Source organism: Vipera ursinii, assembly GCF_947247035.1.
Source record: "Vipera ursinii genome assembly, chromosome: 1".
Classification (NCBI taxonomy): domain Eukaryota; kingdom Metazoa; phylum Chordata; class Lepidosauria; order Squamata; family Viperidae; genus Vipera; species Vipera ursinii.
In genome coordinates, this window is record NC_139512.1 from 262,486,225 (window position 1) to 262,508,695 (window position 22,471).

At 39.7% G+C, this 22,471-nt stretch overlaps 1 protein-coding gene across 2 annotated transcripts in view; it reads right to left on the reverse strand.

The window, feature by feature from the left end:
- The window catches only part of PTPRK (protein tyrosine phosphatase receptor type K), a 414,542-nt gene that overhangs the window by 50,819 nt on the left and 341,252 nt on the right, over positions 1 to 22,471 (reverse strand). For both annotated transcript variants that reach the window (XM_083379926.1, XM_083379925.1), the window contains exon 14: positions 2,810 to 2,948. In XM_083379926.1, the coding sequence (XP_083236052.1) occupies positions 2,810 to 2,948 (139 nt within the window). The remainder of the gene's footprint in view (positions 1 to 2,809; positions 2,949 to 22,471) is intronic.

Here is a 22,471-nt window from a genome sequence, read left to right on the forward strand (position 1 = left end):
CTGTACTCTGGGAGTTAAAGTCCTATCACTTAATGCAGAGAATAAGCTCCCGTCATGTGCCTCACTCCTGCCAACCCAGCAGTTTGAAAGCATGTAAACGCAAATAGATAAATCGGTACCACTTTGATGGGCAGGTAACAATGATCCATGTTTCACCATATGCTTTGTGCTATGGTGTGATGTCAGGCTGGCCACGTGACCTCAGAAATGTCTTCGGACAGCACTGGCTCAATATGGCTTAAAGAAACAGAGTTGAACACTGTCCCTAAAATCGGCTACTATTAGCAGAGTAAAACCTACAAGGACTCCTTTACCTTTTACTATAGGTAGTTTATCAACTCATAGAAGAAACATGTGAATCCAATACCAAACAATTCTAAATCCAGCTAAAATAAGAAATTGAAATGTGGGATTTTCAGGGCCGATAACACTCTCCAATAATACTTCTGTGAAAATTCCAGACAAAAGAATTGCTGTCTACTTAATGTAACAAATGGGAAAGGTTTCCATCCATCTCCTTTTAATTTGAATTAATAGAGTTCATGAGAAAATTCTTGCATATTATGAAATAGATCAATGTGATAAAGGTTTACACAATGCAAGGTCAGCAAACTTATTAATGACATGATAAATTAGGAAAGGTGGCACATAGCTATGAAAATGTCATGCAAATTAAACATGAGATGCTGATGAACTAGATCAGGTAATGGACCGTGCATCTGATAATACTCTTCTACTGAAATTGATTTCCTCAAATAGGAAGAAACCCCCACCCCACCCCCTGCAAAATGACTCCTTCAACATAAGTTAAGATACTGTTGACTAACTGTCTACTTCTGCAAAGTGTAGTTTGTAACAGTGTCGAGGTGTTCTCCCTACTGGAAATGAAATGAGAACTGAAAACTTTCTGTGGATCATAGCTGAAGTTCACGAGAATGATGGTGAATCCAAGCTTACCAATCTCCAAGGTAGAGATACTCCCCAATATTAAGCAAAATGAATTGCAAAATGTCCAGTCTATTCCTTGAGCTGGACTTAAAGGAAATCTCAAAGGCTTTTTCCCCCAGAGTATAAGATCTGTATCTCCATGATCACTCGCAAATGTAACGTTTACTCTGCTGGCCCAATTATTTTATGAAAGCAGCTTTAAAACGTATACAAGTAAACGGGTCCTCAGCGTTGCTAGTGGAAAAGCCATTATAATTGATCACAGGTTAGCCTCACAGAAAGATCTAACAGTTTGGTGTAAATGTCAGCATGAATGCTGACATTATGACAGGTTTGTAAGGAAGTGTCACATCCCCAGAAGCAGCTGTTGGCTATCTGATATTCTGAGGACATTTATCACTGGCCTGTCTTTACAGTTCTGACTATCACATTTCTTCATCATTTGTCAAGGACAACTTCCAGCTAAAAAGCAAAGACAGCTATTTACTGATCTGCCCCTTAATTTCCACAAGTGGATTTTTCATTATTTTGCTATGAACTGGTTTGTAGCATGTACATTTATTTTTAAGCACAGAGGTACACAACAGGAAAAAAAGAGTGAAAGCACTATTGGGAGAAATCACATATGTGTCTAACTAACACAAAACACTATTAGCATACCTAAGGGTTCTAATGCAGACGTTTCTCCTCCATGTTATATATCTCCAGGGGAATCATTGTAAAAAGGCAATAAATTAAAAAAAATCTATTGGAAACCATTAAGACATAAATATGATTTTTAGGCACAGTTGTCTAGGTTTTTTTTTCCTACTTGGAAAACTGGAACAGGAAATTCATTTCACTTTAACATAGTTAAGAGATACAAAAATACCCTTATTTTTATTCCTTCCTTGCCTAGAATAAACACAATTTTGCAACGGATCTCTGAAGCAAGACATCCACAGCTCGGTTGATAGAACAAATATTCTGAATCCATAAATTCTGCAAACGATTTTTATCATCTCCAGTTAAGGGATCACAAGTGTCAGGTGATATGAGAGATCTTTAAGTGATATTTTAAAGAAGTAGCTCAGTCCATCAGTCCTAGGCTAGATGGAACAAATCACTTTTGACATAAGCAACTTCATATTAAGCAGCCATATGCTGATACAAATGTGAGATACAGAAACAGTAAGGGAAAAAGGATCTCAAAATCATTCATTGAGTCACATATGTTGGTTATGAAAATGTGTGTCAATTAACAAAGTGTATGAAACCTACCAATAAAATGTATTTTTTTTAAAAATAAAATGATAGATTTTTTTTCTTTCAGAATTACTTCTAATTCCAGAAGGTGGTGCTATTGATTTTTGTTGTTACTTGGAAATTGCTAAGATTTCTTTCTTTCTTTATGAAACGAGACACCATTTAATATACTTTTGCATTTTAAGGTCTGCAGGCCTATAACCCAATGGAAAATTTATGATAAGGTAATGTGATTTTAACTATAACTTTCATCGCTTATAAAAATATAAATGAAGGCAACATAGCCTGTAAAAATATTTTCCAAGATAAGTAGGCCAGACATTTCATAATACAAGAGAATAAGCAGGACTAATTGAAACAACAAGTTCAGCTTAAACCTAATAAAATATAAGAAATGTTATGAAGATAAAAAGGTATTATTTCAATTTCACCAGTCATTACCTTTACAGTTTGTACAACTCAATACTAAAACGGAAAAAAAAAATTTCTACAGTAGAATATTGGTTTCTGACTTCGTGATAAGGATGCTCTCCCTGGTACCGTTTTCCTACAATGATCTATGAACAAATTTCTTATCACTTATTTGAACTAAAAGAAAATGGCAAATTTTACTTACCTTTTTTTGACAATTAATATGACAAGGAGGAGGATGAGAATGAAGACAAGGATTCCAGCACTTATTCCTGCTATTTTCACTACGCGGTCAGTCTGCTTGGCTGGGTCTGGAATAACTTCTGGTTCTTCTGTTGCAGCTGCTGGGAGAAACAGTATTAAAAGTTACTTGAACTATTCTAACCATCGCTCCCATCCAAAGGGGCTCTGCAACTGATCATTGATGTAGTACTGGACCAGGAAGAAGAACCATCTTACACAGATCTATTAGATCCTTGGTGGCACAAGTGGTTACAATGCAGTATTGTAGGCTGACTCTGCCCATAATCAGGAGTTCGATCCTGACGGGGCTCGAGGTTGATGAAGCCTTCCATCCTTACAAGATTGGTAAAATAATGCCGATTTCTGTGGACAATATGACTACATTTGTAAACCGCTTAGGGCAGTGATGGCGAACCTTTTAGAGACTGAGTGCCCCAAAACTGGCCCCGCCTTCCCCAGCCCACTCCCACCCGCCTGCAGGTGACTGCCACGGGGGGAGATGGGCCTGGAGCGATGGCATGAGTACCCACAGAGAGGGCTCTGACTGCCTCCATGGCCCACTGCAGATTGCCCAGGTGGCCCAGCAGCCCCATGGTGGCCATGCCCTCTGCCCGCACCCCGCAGCATCATCTGTGTGTAACGGGGCACAAAGGCAGAGTCTTGTCCCTGCTGCCCGGCTGCCATGTCCTTGGCTGTGCTGCTCTGCGCCGGCTGTGCTTGGGGGGAGACTCTCCTCTGGGGGGGGAGATATGCCTGGAGCGATGGCGTGAGTGCCCACAGAGAGGGCTCTGAGTGGCATAGGTTCACCACTACTGGCTTAAGAGAGTGCTGTAAAGCACTATGAAGCGGTACATATGTGTAAGTGCTGTTGCTATTAGGGCATACATTTTCCTTCAAGAGTAAGAATATCTAGGACTGCTTTAACTTGCACTTCCTGTAAGTTGAAAAAAGCTTACACTCAAATAATGGTTAAAGTGAGAATTTGCCGTTTGATTGGTAAAAGTAACCTCATGTCCCCCCCCCATTTTTCTCTGCATCTACCTAGCCACGTGCTATTAAATAATTCTAAAACAGTAATGAGTCTCCATGCCCTAACAGGCTTCTATTGTTTTGGTGTTATATTTTAAGGACCAGTAGCCACCAGATATTGCTGAATCTCCCAATACTCTACACTAACATGGCTAATGGGGAAGGATGCTAGAAATGATATTTGACAGCAATCGTTGGAAGAGCTTTAGGACCTCTCCCCTATTTTAGGCTATCCTGCCCAGATCCTGCCCAGCATAAAGAACTCTCTGATAAATTGAAAGATAAAAAGGACAAGTATAGAAAGTGGAAAGAGGGGCACAATATGAAGTCAGAATATCAGCAAATAGCCCGAGCCTGCAAAGATGAAGTGAGGAAAGCTAAGGCTCAAAATGAACTAGGGCTTGCGACCAAAGTCAAAAATAACAAAAAAGCTTCTTTCAACATGTAAAAAACAAGAAAAAGTTAAGGAAATGATTAGTCCAGTAGTGGGGGAAAGTGGCAAGAAGGTGACAAGCAACAAGGAGAAAGCAGAACTATTTAACTCATTTTTTTGCATCTGTCTTTACACAAAGGGAAAAAAACAGACCAACCTGTCAAAATAGTGACATAAAAAACAGAATAGAAACACAAGTTAAGATAGGCAAGAAAATGGTAAGTGAGCACCTGTCCAGCTTAGACGAGTTCAAATCACCAGGACCAGATGGATTAAACCCCAAGGTTCTCAAGGAATTGGCTGATATGATCTCAGAACCACTGAACTATATTTTTTAAAGATCCTGGAGCACTGGGGAACTACCAGAGGACTGGAAGAGAGCTGATGTAGTTTCCATCTTCAAAAAAGGAAAAAAATGGATCCGGGAAATTACAGACCTATCAGCCTGACCTCAATACCTAGGAAGATTCTGGAAAAGATAATCAAACAACGAATCAGTGAGCACCTAGAGACAAACAAAACCATTACTAAAAGCCAGCACAGGTTTGTCAAAAACAGATCATGCCAGACAAATCTTATTGCATTCTTTAACCAAGTGACAAAATTAGTGGATGAGAGGAATGCTGTAGATATAATTTACTTGGACTTCAGTAAGGCATTTGATAAAGTAGATCACAACCTGCTACTTGAAAAATGTGGGTTAGACAGCATCAACACCAGATGGATTCATAACTGGCTGATTGGCTGTACTCAGCGTGTGGTCCTCAATGGAATCTCATCTACATGGGCGGAAGTGTGTAGTGGGGTTCCCCAGGGCTCTGTTCTGGGCCCAGTGCTCTTCAACATCTTCATCAATGATTTGGACGAGGGGATAGATCGAGAACTCATCAGATTTGCAGATGACACCAAGCAGGCAGGAATAGCCAACACTCCAGAAGACAGGCTTAAGATACAGGAGGATCTGGACAGACTTGAACACTGGGCGCTATCTAACAAAATAAAATTCAGTGGTGAAAAAAGTAAGGTTCTACATTTAGGCAAGAAAAACCAAATGTACAGTTATAGTATAGGTGGTACCTTGCTCAATAGTAGTAACTGCTGGAATTGGGTATGTCTAGTTTAATGAAGAGAAGGACTAGGGGTGACATGATAGCAGTGTTCCAATATCTCAGGGGCTGCCACAAAGAAGAGGGAGTCAAGCTATTCTCCAAAGCGCCCGAAGGCAGGACAAGAAGCAACGGATGGAAACTAGTCAAGGAGAGAAGCAACCTAGAACTAAAGAGAAACTTCCTGACAGTTTGAACAATTAACCAGTGGAACAACCTGCTTCCAGAATCTGTGAATGCTCCAACACTGGAAGTTTTTAAGAAGAGACAGGACAGCCATTTGTCCGAAATGGTATAGGGTTTCCTGCCTGAGCAGGGGGTTGGACTAGATGACCTCCAAGGTCCCTTCCAACTTTACTATTATGATTATGATTATAAAATATCAGTTTCATTTGCTAGATACAATACTAGGATTTTAGTTGGCTACATGCCCTTTCTTGTAACTGATTTTTCACTGTTCGTTAATCCAAGTACATGAATTATACATGAAATAATTAGAGATACCAAAACAAATCAGAATACCTGTAATGAGCTACTGCAGTGCAGGTAGTGCCTTATTTTCTGAAAGAATATAAAATTTAGGCTAAATAACGATTTATGCCTGCTTTCCATCCACTCAGTAGAATTCTACTAAACTGCCATTAGATATTTGAAACACTAAAAATAGATGAAAAGTGTTCACCCCTTTTCCCTGAAAACCAAACTCCCGAGAGTTTAAAAAAAACAAACAACCAGGAAGGCAACACCAATTGCAAGGTACTACTTCCTACCACATATTGTGTTTGTTCACTTGCAGCTAAGGGCAACTATCCAAATAAGCTCTGCTAAAATATATGTAAAAGAGAAAAGCTTGCAAGTAAATCAGAGATGCAGAATACAATAACTAAAAACAGAGTAGACAAGAATGTGCCACCTGCCATTAAATTAACCAAGAAATGGGTCCCTGCACACCTTAACGATTTTTAAGTATTTGTAATTTTTTTATGTTTTTCTATTTTCTATTGTTACAAAATTAGATGCTATTTTTCCCATTTTTACAAAATTAGATTTTTCTATTTTTCTACTTTCTATTGTTACAAAATTAAATGCTATTTTTTTCTATTTTCTATCGTTACAAAATTAGATTTTTCTAATTTTTCCTATTTTCAAGGAGAAACCTTGACTGTATCTAGGAGGATTGATGATCATGACAACATCTAGTCATGTTATTTGGGACTCCTTTGGCATGTGTGACTGTGTGATATGAAGTGTGTGACAGTGATATGAAGAGGCCATCTCCCAGCATAGCCTGTGATATCTGTGGGCTTAATCCTTCTCCTTCAAGGTAATTTCTTGGGTCTGGAGATATGACTAGTTGGGAAGTGGTCAATGACTCTTTGTGGGATAGCACATTGCCCATAGCATTGAAACCTCTTCTTAAAAGGCCCACTAGAACCTGTCCTTTTATATCCTTCAGCCTCCATATCTCTCTGCTAGGAAGCTGCTGAAGAGATCATCCATTATTTTGGAGTATAGTATCACGAATATGCTGATGATACCTATTTGTACAGGGTGAGTGGATCTCACAATAGTAACTCATGCCTCCATATCTATGCAAGTTGATAACTGCAATATGTTGTATGTAGCGTGCAGTTAGTTCAAAATGCAGCAGATATGTATTATCTGGTGCTCAATAAGTACACTACACCTGTGCTGCTGGCCCTGAGTTGCCTTTCAGCTGGCTTCCAAGTATGATTCAAATTGCGGTTCGAATCGCTTTGCATCTAGAAATTTACAGGACCACCCAGAATTAACCACTTTGATGTAATAACTCCAGCAGAAACTGTTTTTTGTACCCCACTTCTGGGAGCTGACGGTCTAGTAAGGCTTGCAAGCATTGCTTTTCACTGAGGGTGTTTTTGTTATAGAATGGCCTCCCACTTAAGTTTGAGGCCAGTTTCCTTTTAGTTGCTTTCTGGAAATAGGTAAAAATGAATCTTTCCAGAGGGTATCTGGGATACTAGGGTGACACTATCTGTTATTAGTTATTTGATAATATAATAATAAAATTTAATATAATTAACTTTGATATAGGAGTGACCTTGGATTAGATCACACTGTAGCAGACTCTTATCTGCTTGGGGATTCCAAAGAGTCTCTCGTTTTCAGATGAGCTAGGTAGATGGTGTGTTGTGGAAGAGAACAAAGAGCAAATCCAATTGAACGTGCATAGGAGCCCTTGTTAAGGAGTACTTTGTGACAATAAGAGTGCCTAAATGTAATTCTTTTTCCACTCTTATTAGGCTGGCAGATACTCAGCTGGGAAAAGAGAGACAATTATGTGCCAATTGTGCCCATTTTAAGGTCAGGAAAATATGCTCACAGTCACTCGGGTCTAGGTTAATTCCCATTTGGACTACTATAATATATTTTACATGGGGTTTGTCTTGAAGACCACCTAGATTCCTAGAAAGTGCATGTAATCCAGAATGCATTGGTCCCGGTAGTTATGAATGCACCATAGTATCATCACTGCATCAGAAGTTAACACAGGCTCCCTATGAGTTTCCAAATGCAATTCAAAATGCTGGTTACTACCTCTACAGACCTTCAGGCCAGATTATCCATGGGTCGTCCAAGTCTCAAATTGCCTCTGGCAGATTCCAGCAGAGTGGGCATGCCTTGGGTGGCTTCTCTAAATCAATGTCAACTAGCTGGACCCAGGGGGTGGAGTTTTTCTGTCACTCAATCTATAGTATACCTCCAGGAATTCAGGTGGCTCAAATCCTGTTGGCTTTTGATAAGGTAAAAAAGCCAACAAGATTTGGAAAAATTCTTTTTTTTTCTCCTCAACAATGGGCTAGAGCAGGGGTAGGCAACCTTGGCTCTCTTATGACTCATGGACTTCAACTGCCAGAATTCCTGAGCCAGCCATGCTGAGGGGAAAGGGAGAGGTTTCCAAGCTGAGCTGTACTGGCTCAGGAATTCTGGGAGTTGAAGTCCACGAGTCATAACAGAGCCAAGGTTGCCTACCCCTAATCCTTGGTATTCCCTGTGCTTTATTGTGGTACATTTTTTAATTAGCTATTTTGTTTTGATGTTTTTAATTTTTTATTAGCTACCCAGAGTCATTATGTGGGTAACCGCATACATCATTTCAGTAACTACATATAAACAAAGATGTTGAGAAAAGCAAGCTGGGGATTCGTTGGTATTGTGGGAGAGATACTTGGGTGGACAAGGTGCTCATATCCCTTTTATAAAGGTCTCTTCTTTTGGTTGCATATGTTGATGTGTATTCTCTGTTTCCTCCATCTTTAAGTATACCCTGTTTTTTCAACTGCAGTGCTCCTCAAAAAATTGTGAAAGATTTGTTCTGTGCTAAACTTGTTCTGTTTTGGTTTACAGCTCTTGTAAGAAAGAGACTATGTACAGTAGCCCTTATAATTATTGGTTTTGCTTGTTTCTAAACTGAATAGTTATCCTTGTCAAACATCCTGCATCTTACAGAGTTAACAGTTTGCTTTAAAGTACTATTGCTCGTGATGAGTGAAAGCCCATTAACAGATCTTTTTGAAAGAAATGCACAGTGGAATCTTGATTAAACAAAGGAAGGAAGATTTCATTAGAATCTAGCTGCTGCTATCATTTATAATTTGGAGCTATGAGGGAACATATGGCTTTTCTGCATTTGCTTGAACTGAGGTTTAATGGCTTCAAAATTTATTGAAATCATTAAAATTATGGATTGTAAACCATCACACACTACTCTGGATAGTGGGGGGAAGATCACTATTTCAAAATTATAATTTGTGGATTTCCCAAATTCATTGAGCAGCATGGAACATACAGAAATGCAAAGACACCTTACACATTTCCCTTTTTTCTGGATTAAACAAGCTCATGCCTTAATAAAGCCTTAATAGAATGGAATTTAAATTAGCTCGAGCTGTTTTGAAGAAAAAAAACATTTTTAATTTTATCCACAATCCCTTTTTTGGGGGAGCTATTTAAATTAAAGCTCCTATATGATCTCCCATATGGCCAGTTCAGAGAAAAAACTGCAGAAAAATATGTGCGCTTAGATTCTTTTCTGGATCTTCTGCATATGTTGTCTTGAATGGCAAAAATGTATCCATATTCTGGGAAGGAATAAAAACTATGCAAATTGAAAGAACAGTGAATTCATCCATGATTCAATTTTCACTCTATTCTAAATAAACCTGTAACTTACATTTGTGTATCTTCTGCCTCCACATTCTAAGCAAAATGCCAAGGTGCATTTGGGTGACATGATACCATTAAGATTCAAAGCTTCATCATACATTCAGTTACAAACTCGTAAAGCTTATCCGTCTAAGATTGTTGATCTTGCTGACCTAATATAATCAGTAAGGAGATTGTGAATAGTGTTTGGGCATACTAAAGTCTCATCTTGAAATCATTCTGACATATCTGGTTTAACATATTTTTCGTTATCTGCAAGGCATGCCTTTCAGAAAAACTCGTGTGTATAACATCAATTACATTATGATTTGGGGCCTTAGATTATAACCACCCACTATCATCTCATCCAATATTTCTTTAATTATACTTTCTTCTAAACCCAAAGGATCCTCTGAATTAAATTGCATGTATAAGGCAGATTCAGAGCAGGAATGATAAATTATCATTTGGATTTCAAAATCAGGATGTGATCTGCACATTTTAGGCATGTATGAGTAATATATTAAGTAGGCAACATCAATCCCCCCACCCCACCCCCAAAAGGCAGCAAAATGCAAATTCATGCTGGAAATTTCCCATACAGAAAATACAGAGTTCTGTATGCTCTTCTTCTGAAATTCAGTTCTTTTAAAAAAAAATCATCACACATTGTATTTATTTAATAGCCTGCATACCAAATAGCAGAGGAAGCTACTATACCCAAGACTTGCCATGTCTAAATGTTTTTTTTTTATCTGCTGGAGTAAAATGCCCCTTACAAGTGACAAATTAGAAAAGGCATTTTGGAAATAGTGGAAGGAATTCTACAGCAATGTTAAAATCTAATCTTTTCTTGTAAACTGTTTTCTTATTTTCTCTATCAGCAATAAACAAGATCCTATGGGTATTTACCATTTTTCCCCTTGAGCTCAGAGCTGAAGTTAAATGACCAACACTCCCCTGAGCAGTTTATTTAGCATGTTCAAGGAGATGTATTAAAAGATGGGAAAAATGCATAAAATTGGGGGTGGGGGAGGGGGGGGAAGAGATCAGTACAGCATTAAATGGGAAAACATTTTTTTAAAGCAAATCTATTAAGGGTACAAGAAATGCTTCACAGAAGACATTGTATTTAGGAGAACTGGGAAAGGAGTGAAAAACGGCAGCTTGATGGATAGAAATAGAAAATCTGATTAGACTAATATAAAACAATTGGAAAGTCATCCATTAACTTCTCCAAAGAAGATTGATTCATTGCCGAAGGAATGCAGTCAGTTCCACAGGACACAAGAGAGACTGAATGTTATAGGTACAAAAATCTAATTTTCAGCCTATTTACTAGAGCTGGTATAGGGGAAATGTAACTTGTTCTCAGAGGGAACTAATGAAGTGTGATGAATTATGTGAAGGTGAAAGATTAAATTAGGAGGAAAAATAGGAAAATGGAGTAATATGAAGAAAACAAATGGAACTATTACTTCAGGCTCTGCAAAACACTTTCATAATGGAAATTTAGTTACTGCCCAACCACCATCTAACACATAAATAAGATTCCCTCAGACAGCAGTGTAAAAAAGCAAAATACCAAATGTTTTTGCTTTGGTTCTGAATACTATATGTATCATTATTTTGGGTAATCAAGATGAATCATTCTTTTCCAGATCTTGAAAACAACATGGGCTGTACAGAACTAAGTAACTTATTTTTCAGAGAGAAAGAGAAATCTCATCAAAGGCTATAGTTGCCCATCTAAATACATGACTCTGAATAGCTCACAGTTAAAAATAATATAAATAATATGAAGACAGTAAACCAATGTAGTTGAAACCTTATAAAGTCATATAAAAAGGCACATCACAATACAATAAACTACCTACCCATAAGCCATGCAGAGAACGCTGACATTAAATGTAGAGAAGTCAATGTATTTGCGTGGAGAAGAACAGAACCAGATAAAGTTTTGCCAAGCAATACAAATCATAGGCATACCCATTTCGATTTTATAACACCTGCAGATTTCTGGCATAGAAACAATGCATTTGTGGAAGTGTGAAAACAACAAGTGTATTGTAAACCCACACAATTCTCGAATATCTTACATTTTACATTACTATCGTGTCTGAATGTTGGCAAAAGTCTAGAAAGGAAAAAACAACAACAGCTATGCACGTTCAGAAAACCAGGACAACAGGTTAAGTAAAGCCTTCTGAATATTTGCAAAGTCTGCTGCAACATTCAAATATTTTTTAAAAAAATGTATAAACATGGGTGTTGTTATATTCGATGCCATTTTCACCGCACTGATTAAATATCAAATGGATGATTCTAAAAGGGGAAGACATCTAAATTGATGTCTTGTGGATAGGGATATTATGTTGGAGAAATGAGGACATGCAATGGTCTCCTTAAATGACTTCCAGCTGTCCATATGCCAGAAACATAAATCTAAGGAAAAGCTGTACTGATTGTAACACATACGAATAGCACTCGGGGCAATAGCACAGATGCCACGGTGCTACACTTTCAGTCTAAGAGCTGTCTAAGGGAGGGAGAAAGAGAAGAAGCAGTCAGTTAAATGATTTAAGAGATCCAGATATAATAAGGTAAGTCATGGAAAGCCAGTATTTTGTATGTTAAGAAGCTAGAAGTATTAAGACTGTGGTTGAAGTATCTTCAACTGCTAACATGGCTTAGGACAGTGATGGAGAACCTTTTAGAGTCTGAGTGCCCAAACTGCAACCCAAAACCCACTTATATATCATCGGGTGCCGGGTGGGTGTGGCCCATTGGGTGGGCATGGCTGCGGTGGTAACAGCAGACTGGGTGGCACTAAAAAGTCCAACCAATCAATTCCAACTTTGCGAGATCTTTTTTTCCCCCGCGAGAAGTTGAAATTGATTGATTGATTGAACATATTTTTTTTGCACATGGAGGTGGAGGCCTAAAGCAAAAAGGACTGGGGTGATGGTGCGCATGCCCACAGAGAGGGCTCTACGTGCCACCTGTGGCACGCGTGCCATAGGTTCACCACCACAGGCTTAGGACTTCATTTAACTTCCTGAGTATATTACTACCTTCTTGATTCTGTGGATTTCCAGTTGACATATGGGTAGCATTATCAGCATTAAAGATTTTTGTGTTATCATCAGTATAATAAAAAAAACAGACACAAAGGGATGAAGTATGCATGCAGCTCTGTGTAATCCTTCTATTATCTAGACAATAATTAAACAGAAAACTCATTTATGGTGTAATATTATTAAACAGGAATGAAAAAAAGAACTTTAAATTTAACTGTTCTAAACCTCAGGTGTCATTAAATAATTTCAAGGCTTTCAGAAGTACAATTGCACCATGTACATTTTTTTTATCTGTACACATGATCAATTTATTATTCACAGGTCACACAACTTTAAAAAAAATCTTAATATATTGTGCTGCCTTTCAATTGTATATTACAGCGGGTAGTGAGCACAGCACAAGACATTGTGGGCTGTCCCCTGACACCACTGGATGACATCGCCAGGGCTCGTTGCCTTGGAAGAATGAGGAAGATTCTCAGGGATGACTCACACCCTGGACGGTATCTCTTTACTCTACTACCATCCGGTAGGAGATACAGGAATATAGCCAGCCGTACCAACAGGCTGAAAAATAGCTTTTATCCGTGGGCTGTTGGGCTTTTAAATGGGACATAATCTTATGCAGAACTGACTTGGGAGGCCGGTGTGTGGTGTAGTTGGTTCACATGGTGTGGTAGGATGGAGGGTTTGTTGTGACTGTGTGTTGGGGGGAGAGAGCACGGGGGGAGGCTCAGTTAATCTCAATGTACACATGTTGTACTTTGACAATAAAGGTTTATTATTATTATTATTATTATTATTATTATTATTATTATTATTATTATTATTATTATTATTATTATTATTTAGTCAAGTGGTTATTTTTTGGTTATCATACCAAAATGTTTTACAAAACATTTGTGAAAATTTGAATGAATGCATGCCTTTTCAGTCATCTGAAGTTGAGGAAGAATCTATAACTGCAATTCTTCAACTGGTCATTGTAGACCTTCTCTCTGTAAACTGTCAGAACCGACAGAAATGTTTGGTGCTCCTCCTGCCCTATTATACCACACAACTGTCAAATACCTTCAGTTCCTAAGAAAGACAAAGTGGATTCAAAGAAAGAGTGACATCAAGCAAGGTAGGAGATGACAACTTGAAGAACTGCAACGATTGGCGAATTCTGAAACCAATTCTTCATTATAATTCTCTGTGATTCACATACATGGGTGACTATTCTTACACAGAGAAAGGACTGATTGCATGGCTCATAGTAAAACTTGGTGGTAGCTACTTTCCTTTGTAAAACTACTGGTAAAAAAAAAAGAAACCTAGCCTTTAGAAGGCCAAGAATGGTAAAAGCAATTCTTAAAAGCAACAAGAATTTTTTTTCAGTATGGCGATCCTGTGAAATGACAGTAGAATCCAGGGACTGTTATGTAACTGTTTACTTTGAACATAAGCCAGGTGACTTTTAAATGGGAGGGAGGTTTATCAAAGGTACTGCTTGGAGCCTTCAGGCTGGCATTTACAGATATCTAGACTATGTGAGACATACAGTAAAACCCCCTTGGGTATGAAATGATATTTTCCATTTGAAAGGCTAATGTCTTTTGGTTAAGACGTGAACATACTGAAAGGGACAAAGTTGGGTAGCTGCAGTCTCTGTGTTCTGCTATGGAAAACATGTGAGCCCGCAGTGTGGTCTTACTCTTATGGCTTTAATAGTTTGTTCCAGTGAAAAGAACATCCTAAATATTAGTCCTAGTTTCCAGTGTCAGTCCGGTGCAGCCGACGTATCAGGTTTTAGATGTTTTTAAGTGTTAATTCATTATGGATGTATGAACTGCCTTGGAAGTGATACGTTTTAACTGCTGTTCTATAATTTTGTTCATGCTTTTTAGTGGTTACATGTTGGGTGGGTGGATAAAAAATTAAATAAAGAAAAAACAAACCAATCAATCCATGCTATTTCAGCATTCATGCTTGATGTGGAGAGTGAGGGGTCCAAAGAGTATGACATGACTTTCGAATTTTCTAATCTACATGAAGGCAGTAAGCTGTTGACAGTGAAAACCCGACTGTGATGTCTCCACTATAAGAATGTTAGGCAATAGTACTTGGAATAATGAATAATATTCTTTTTCGTTTACTTTACAAGGATTCTTAAAGTGGCAAGATGTCAGTGGCATAGAAGTTGGCTTGACACAGGAGTCACTTGATGTCCTTTGGAAAAAGACTGGTGAAGGAGTAGTATTTTGTACTAATTGGATTTCTGGGTGCTTGACAAGATTACTGAATTTCGAGACAGAGAGAATGCCATCCAACCAATTTGTTTATTGTAAGAATGAAGACTACCCAAAAGAAAATGATTGAATCCAAAAGAGAAATGAAAGAATCCAAAGGAGATACTTGGACCTCAACTTGAGCACTGATTATCAGGGGCAAAATAAAATATATCAAATACATGCATAAGCACACAGAGGCATCTATACTTTTGAATAGAGTTTAAAAATATAGATGGGCATTTATGTCCATAAATATTTCAGTTCATCTTGTAAATTATTTTCCCTGTTATTTTTAATCTTTGTGTGATGCATAAGCAATAATTCAATTTTGGATATACGCTTCCCAAACGTTTGGGCATTTGATGCTTTTGAATTCAAATCGAAGCATTGTAAGGTCTCTAACTGCATTTATTTTACAAATTCTTTCTCATTTAATAGGGAAAGGCCCAGACCCCAAGCCATACAGGGCTTTAAAGAGAAAAACCAATATCTTGAATTGGATTGAAGCCAGAGCAGCTCCTTTTTCTGTGTGACACTGCTGGCTGCCAGCCAACAGTATAGCAAGTTGAATGCCTGTCACAGTTCAATGATAAGCAAAACTCAGACAGAATTTTTAGAAGATGAGAGTCCTTTTTACCATTATCTTAAGAGGGTAACTGTAAATGTAGTCAGCAAGGTTGGCACGGGTTGAGACCAGTAACCTAATAAAAAAGGCAGGAGTCCAAGGAAAGAGACACCAAATACAGTGAGGCAGAATCCAGAACTCTTAAGTCCAAGCACAGCAAGGTAAGCATGACAGACCTGTGGCTTGCAAAATTGTTCTTAATAGCTGCTCCTAAGGAGTGAGGCCATAAATCAATGATGCTGAGCCTCCACCTTGGACAAAGCTCTGGCAAAATGCTTCTCAGCACTGGCTCTTCTGTTGGCTGGTTTCTGCTGTTGAATATTTATTTCTTGCCTCTGCTTAAGATAGGGTAGCTGATCCTGAACCTGGGAGACTGTGAGTGGTTGAAGGCATTTTCCTCAACCAGAGAAGAGGTCATTGGCTCTACTACTGTTGGAATCACTGATGTCAAGACTACTGTTTCTAGATGCCACTGATTCCATTTCCTCTTCTTCTCAAGGCATGTGCAACAGTATAATATTCCTGCTGTGATGGTGCTACACCAGGTCTTTTCAACCTTTTCAATCATTGTACCACTTTTAGGATATGGCAACATCCGAGTACCACCAGTCGCCTAGCAAGGTGTCAAAAATTTGATGACCAAAAAAAGAAAATAAGGAAAAAAGTGATGAAGTACAGGTAGTCCCTTAGTGACTGTTCAAAGTTACAATGGCCCTGAAAAAGTGCCCCCCCAAGCCACAGCCGAGCAAGACACTTGCCTGCCCGCTCAGTGGCGCTCTTCCTCCTCTCTGAGGTTTTCATTGTTGTGAGCATTTCTGTTGAGGATTGGCAGTGGGGGTGGGGTGGGATGGGTGTTTGGTTTTTATTCCCCCCCCTCTGCTGGGTGCTTGCAGCAGGTTTTAGTCACTTCACATGACCCTGGGACACTGTGACCATCATAAATATGAATCAGTTGCCAAGTATCTGAATGTAAATCACAAGACCCTGGAGATGCTGCAACATTCCAGCTGATTGGTGCTTCTTCTGGGTTCAGAAGCACCAGGATCAGTGCCGAGCTCCAGCTGGAGCCTGGCACTGATCCTGGCACTTCCACTGAGCCCTGACAGCCCCAAAGAGGCGCTGATCCTGGCACTTTCGCTGAGCCCTGACAGCCCTGCAGCTCCAGCCATCTCTTGCTCAGGCTTGTGGGGTGCTGCCACTGGTTCAGCTCATTCCCCTCCCCTGCTACCACTTTTCTAGAATGGTTGCATACCACCTGCCAGGTGCCAATGTACCACAGGTGGTACCCGTACCACTGGTTGAAAAGCCCTGTGCTACACAACTATACCAAGACCAGTTACTGGGTTGCATTCTGGTCCATATAAAGTTTCTGACCAAATTAAAGTTATCTAATCAGAAGATGACAAGGGCATAATTGAGTGTCCTCAAAGCATCCTGTTCCAGATAATATTGCAGCTATTCCTTGAGCAGAAGTCAAGAGTTGAAAAAGACCCACAGGTTGCCAATGTACTGTTTCTGAAAAAGAGCAATCCCATAAAGAGTGAAATCCTTGATGATACAATCCTTCCATCAGAAAGTTTATGAATGAACAGTCCCTCAATCTAATCCAGATTGAGTCTGAACCTGTTTTTCCCCGTCTAGACATTGAGAGTCTCCAGGCATGTGAATGGGTTTCTACTGCATGTCCCTCTGAGGACAATGGGGGGAACTGCAGTCACTTAACAACGGGTGATTCACTTAACAATGGCAGTGTTTCGCTTAACAATTGCAGCAAAAAAAAAGAGGTGACCACATGACTGCAAGGAATATAAATCCATCCACCACCATTCAGTCAGGACTGAGGAAGCTTCTTGGATGAGAAGCGAAACGTCTTCAAGGGGAAAAAAAGTCCAGTTGCTTTTTGAAAAAGCGCCTTTGGGACACATACGCACACACAAACACTTAACAACCGCCTGGGTGAGCAGTGGAAATCCTGGCCCCAGTTGTCATCGTAAGTCGAGGATTACTTGTAAAATTATGGAGTGGTTAGGGTTAGGGTTAGATGACCTCTCCTAACATCTTCAAGTTGATATTAAATAGGATGGGAAGAGCTCTAAGTCCCAGGCATTCCACAACAGAGCATTTGGAAGTCTGATCTCTTCCTCGCTGCAACCACCAAATGAAACTGTGCACTTAGAAGTAAAAACACCACACCCAGTGCCCCAAATCCCACACCTTTCAGGCAGCTGAGGAGGATATTGTGGACAATCAGCTCAAGGATAATGACCTGTCACTATGGCAGGTGAAAACAAGCTGAAGCAGTTTTGTGGGAGCCATGCCTAGTTGTATGGTGCATGTTAGAAATGGGCTGCTATCAAAGAAACCTAGAAACTATAGAGTAGGGGTGTCAAAATGGCGGCCCACAGGCTGGTTGCATCCCACCCCAGCTCCGGCAATGTGAAAAAAGTCGTGATATGTCATGACATGTCACTTGGCGTGGTGACTTGGACACCCGTGCTATAGTTTCCAAATAGGGCTCTCTAGAGATCTCTCTATAGATAAGGAAATGGCAACCCACTCCAGTATCTTTGCCATGAAAACCCTATGGACAGTACCAAAAGGCAAAACGATATGACGCTGGAAGATGAGCCCCTCAGGTTGGAAGGTGTCCAATATGCTACTGAGGAAGAGCAGAGGGCTAGTACTAGTAGCGCCAGAAAGAATGAAGCGACTGGGCCAAAGCCGAAAGGACACTCAGCTGTGGATATGTCTGGTGGTGAAAGGAAAGTCTGATGCTGTAAAGATTTTTTCTCCATAGGAACCTGGAATGTAAGATCCATGAATCAAGGAAAGCTGGACGTGGTCAAACAAGAGATGACAAGACAGGAACATCGACATCTTAGGTATCAGCGAACTAAAATGGACAGGAATGGGTGAATGGGTCATTCAGATGACCATCAGGTATACTACTGCGGGCAAGAATCCCTCAGAAGAAATGGAGTAGCCTTCATAGTCAATAAAAGAGTAGGAAAAGCAATACTGGGATACAATCCTCAAAATGACAAAATGATCTCAGTTCGAATCCAAGGCAAACCATTCAATATCACAGTAGTCCAAGTCTATGCCCCAACCACCGGTGATGAATAGGATGAAATTGACCAGTTCAATGAAGCCCTACAGCACCTTATAGAACTAACACCAAAAAATGATGTCCTTATTATCATGGGGGATTGGAATGCTAAAGTAGGAAGCCAAAAGATAACCGGAATAACAGGCAAGTTTAGCCTAGGAGTACAAAATGAAGCAGGGCACAGGCTGATAGAATTTTGTCAAGAGAATATGATGGTCATAGCAAACACACTTTTCCCACAACCCAAGAGACGGCTCTACACATGGACATCACCAGACGGTCAACACAGAAATCAGATTGACTATATGCTCTGCAGCCAAAGATGGAGAAGCTCTATACAGTCAGTAAAAACAAGACCAGGAGCTGACTGTGGCTCAGACCATGAGCTTCTCATTGCAAAGTTTAGGCTTAAACTGAAGAAAGTAGGGAAAAGCACTAGGCCAGTCAGGTATGAATTAAATCATATCCCTGTTGAATATACAGTAGAGGTGACAAATAGATTTAAGGAATTAGATCTGATAGACAGGGTGCCTGAAGAACTATGGACAGAGGTTCGCAGCATTGTACAAGAGGTAGCAACCAAAACCATCCCAAAGAAAAAGAAATGCAAGAAAGCAAAGTGGCTGTCTGAGGAAGCTTTGCAAATAGCTGAGGAAAGGAGGGAAGTGAAAGGCAAGGGAGAAAAAGAAAGATACGCCCAATTGAATGCAGAATTCCAGAGAATAGCTAGAAGAGATAAGAATGCCTTCTTAAATGAACAGTGCAAAGAAATAGAAGAAAACAATAGAATAGGGAGGACCAGAGATCTTTTCAAGAAAATTGGAGAGATGAAGGGAACGTTCAATGCAAAAATGGGCATGATAAAGGACCAAAATTGCAGAGACCTAACAGAGGTAGAAGAGATTAAGAAGAGATGGCAAAATTACACAGAAGAACTATACAAGAATGAGCTTAACGTCCCTGATAATCACAATGAGGTGGTCACTGACCTCAAGCCAGACATCCTAGAATGTGAAGTGAAGTGGGCCTTAGAAAAGCTGAGCAACAACAAAGCTAGTTGAGGTGACAGTATTCCAGCTGAGCTATTCAAAATCTTAAAAGACAGTGCAGTAAAAGTGCTACACTCCATTTGCCAGCAAATTTGGAAAACTCAACAGTGGCCAGAGGATTGGAAAAGATCAGTTTACATTCCAATTCTAAAGAAAGGCAGTGCCAAAGAATGTTCAAACTATCACACCATTGCACTCATTTCTCATGCTAGTAAAGTTATGCTTAAAATCCTACAAGCTAGACTCCAGCAGTATGTGGATCGAGAACTACCAGAAGTACAGGCAGGATTTCAAAGAGGCAGAACTAGAGATCAAATTACCAACATACGCTGGATCATGGAGAAAGCTAGAGAGTTCCAGAAAACATCTACTTCTGCTTCATTGACTATGCTAAAGCCTTTGATTGTGTGGATCATAACAAACTGTGGCAAGTTCTTACAGAGATGGGAGTACCAGAACATCTTATTTGTCTCTTGAGAAACCTATATGCGGGCCAAGAATCAACAGTGAGAACTGGACACGGAACCACTGATTGGTTCAAAATTGGGAAAGGAGTCCGGTAAGGCTGTATACTGTCGCCTTGCCTATTTAACTTATATGCAGAGCACATCATGAGAAAGGAAGGGCTAAATGAATCAAAAGTTGGAATTAAGATTGCAAGAAGAAATATCAACAACCTAAGATATGCAGATGATACCACTCTAATGGCAGAAAGTGAAGAGGAACTGAAGAGTCTCTTGTTGCGAGTGAAGAAGGAGAGTGCAAAAGTTGGGTTGAAACTAAACAGATCCTGAAGCTAAAACTCAAATACTTTGGCCACCTAATGAGAAGGAAGGACTCACTGGAGAAGAGCCTAATGCTGGGAAAGATTGAGGGCAATAGAAGAAGGGGACGACAGAGAATGAGGTGGCTGGATGGAGTCACTGAAGCAGTAGGCGTGAGCTTAAATGGACTCCAGAAGATGGTAGAGGACAGGAAAGCCTGGAGGAACATTGTCCATGGGGTCACAATGGGTTGGACACGACTTCACAACTAACAACAACAACAACAACAACATAGATCTGTATGTATGAATCATGAGATCATGGCGAAAAAAGTTACATTAAAGAAGTGAGTAAAAGGCTGACTCTTCTACAGAACCAGGCATACCTACATTCAGCTAACACGTCAGTCACTCTAGCTCTGTTGTATAACTGTTTATGAAGGAACTATGAACGGAATTCAGAACTGCCCTGGTATTTAACTGGTTAAATGTAATAGATAACATACTGGAAACAGATTTTGTTACTTATTTATTTTTGGCAAACAATTCCCACTATGAAGCTGAAAAACAAATCTGGATTCAAGGAGATTCTGTTTGAATAAAAATAAATCCACAAAGAATGTATTACTGTTGGGAAATATACTAGAAGGCATGCCACGACATACATAAAAGTATGCATTAATATTTTATATCCCATGGGAAAATAGACACCAATCTTCAAAGATGTCTAACCACACTGAAGAGAAGTTGGGAATTGTGTACATCATGAACAAATTTCTAATAGAATTCTTCCCCAGAATTCTGTAATACCCTTTTCCAATTGCTGTGATTATATTTTTACTGAGATAGCTAGATACGTAGTTAATTGCTAGATATGAAATACCATACGATTGCAAGCTAACCTCTCCTCATGTAGATACTGTTTAAATCCTGATACTTTTAGTTTCCTTTTTCTTTTTGAGGTTCATTGCCAAAAAACATAAACAGTATCCCAGATATATTTACACCTAGAGGTGTATATTGGCAGTTTTACTGTATTTCCTCTATCTATCTACCTATCTACCAAAACTCGTGTTATCGTGACCTTTAACTGGGCAAAATGGTGCACAAAAGGCAAATATTAACTCTGTGAACCAAGGTACCCCACATGGGCTAGCTTACTGATTGTGTCGAAAATCTGGGACCTATGATTCCTGAGGGAATAAAATTTGGGGAAGTGGTGGCTGCTTCTGTGATATTGGCTGCTGCTGTAGTCACATGATCTTCAATTTCAACATTCTGTGAGTTTCCCAGTCGGTCTCACAATCCCTCACTTCCTCCCCAACCTAGCAGCAGCTGTTTATATGCCCGCTTCAAACAGAAGGAAGGGAGGAATGAACCTCTGTGCACTCTTACCAGTCCATGCTCTCTTTACCTGTGCTGAACACAGCCCTGCATGTCTTCTCCCATACACCTCTTGCACACCTCCACACTTTCTCCCTGATCCACATTACCCCTCCATGTACCTTAAAAAATATGAATGGCACTTCTTGTGTACCCTGATGGACTTCCTGACGCAAGCCACCCCCTCCATGCCTTCCCTGATCCATCACCTGATCTTCATTTTCAGAATTCCATTAAAGTTTTCAGCCAGTCCCACAATCCCTTGCTCCCTCCCCCACTAACTTGCCTGAAGGGAGGGGAAGGGAAGGGAAGGGAAAGGGACATTTCTGATATCAATTGCAAGCTTCCCACAAGGAAATTCAATAGGGAAGCCAGCAAGGATTTGGAAGTCACTTCCACTCCCGTTGTTGTTGTTTTTTTGTCAGTCCATGATCATTCCTTTTCTCTGTTTAGGTAAGAAAATATCTTTGAAACAATAACCCAATTGTCTGGTGATACTTAAAATTTGGGTGTGTGTTTTTTTCACAACAGCTGCACATGAGGCTTTATAATGTCTGTTTTCAGTCCACTTGCTGTCTCATTGGCAGCA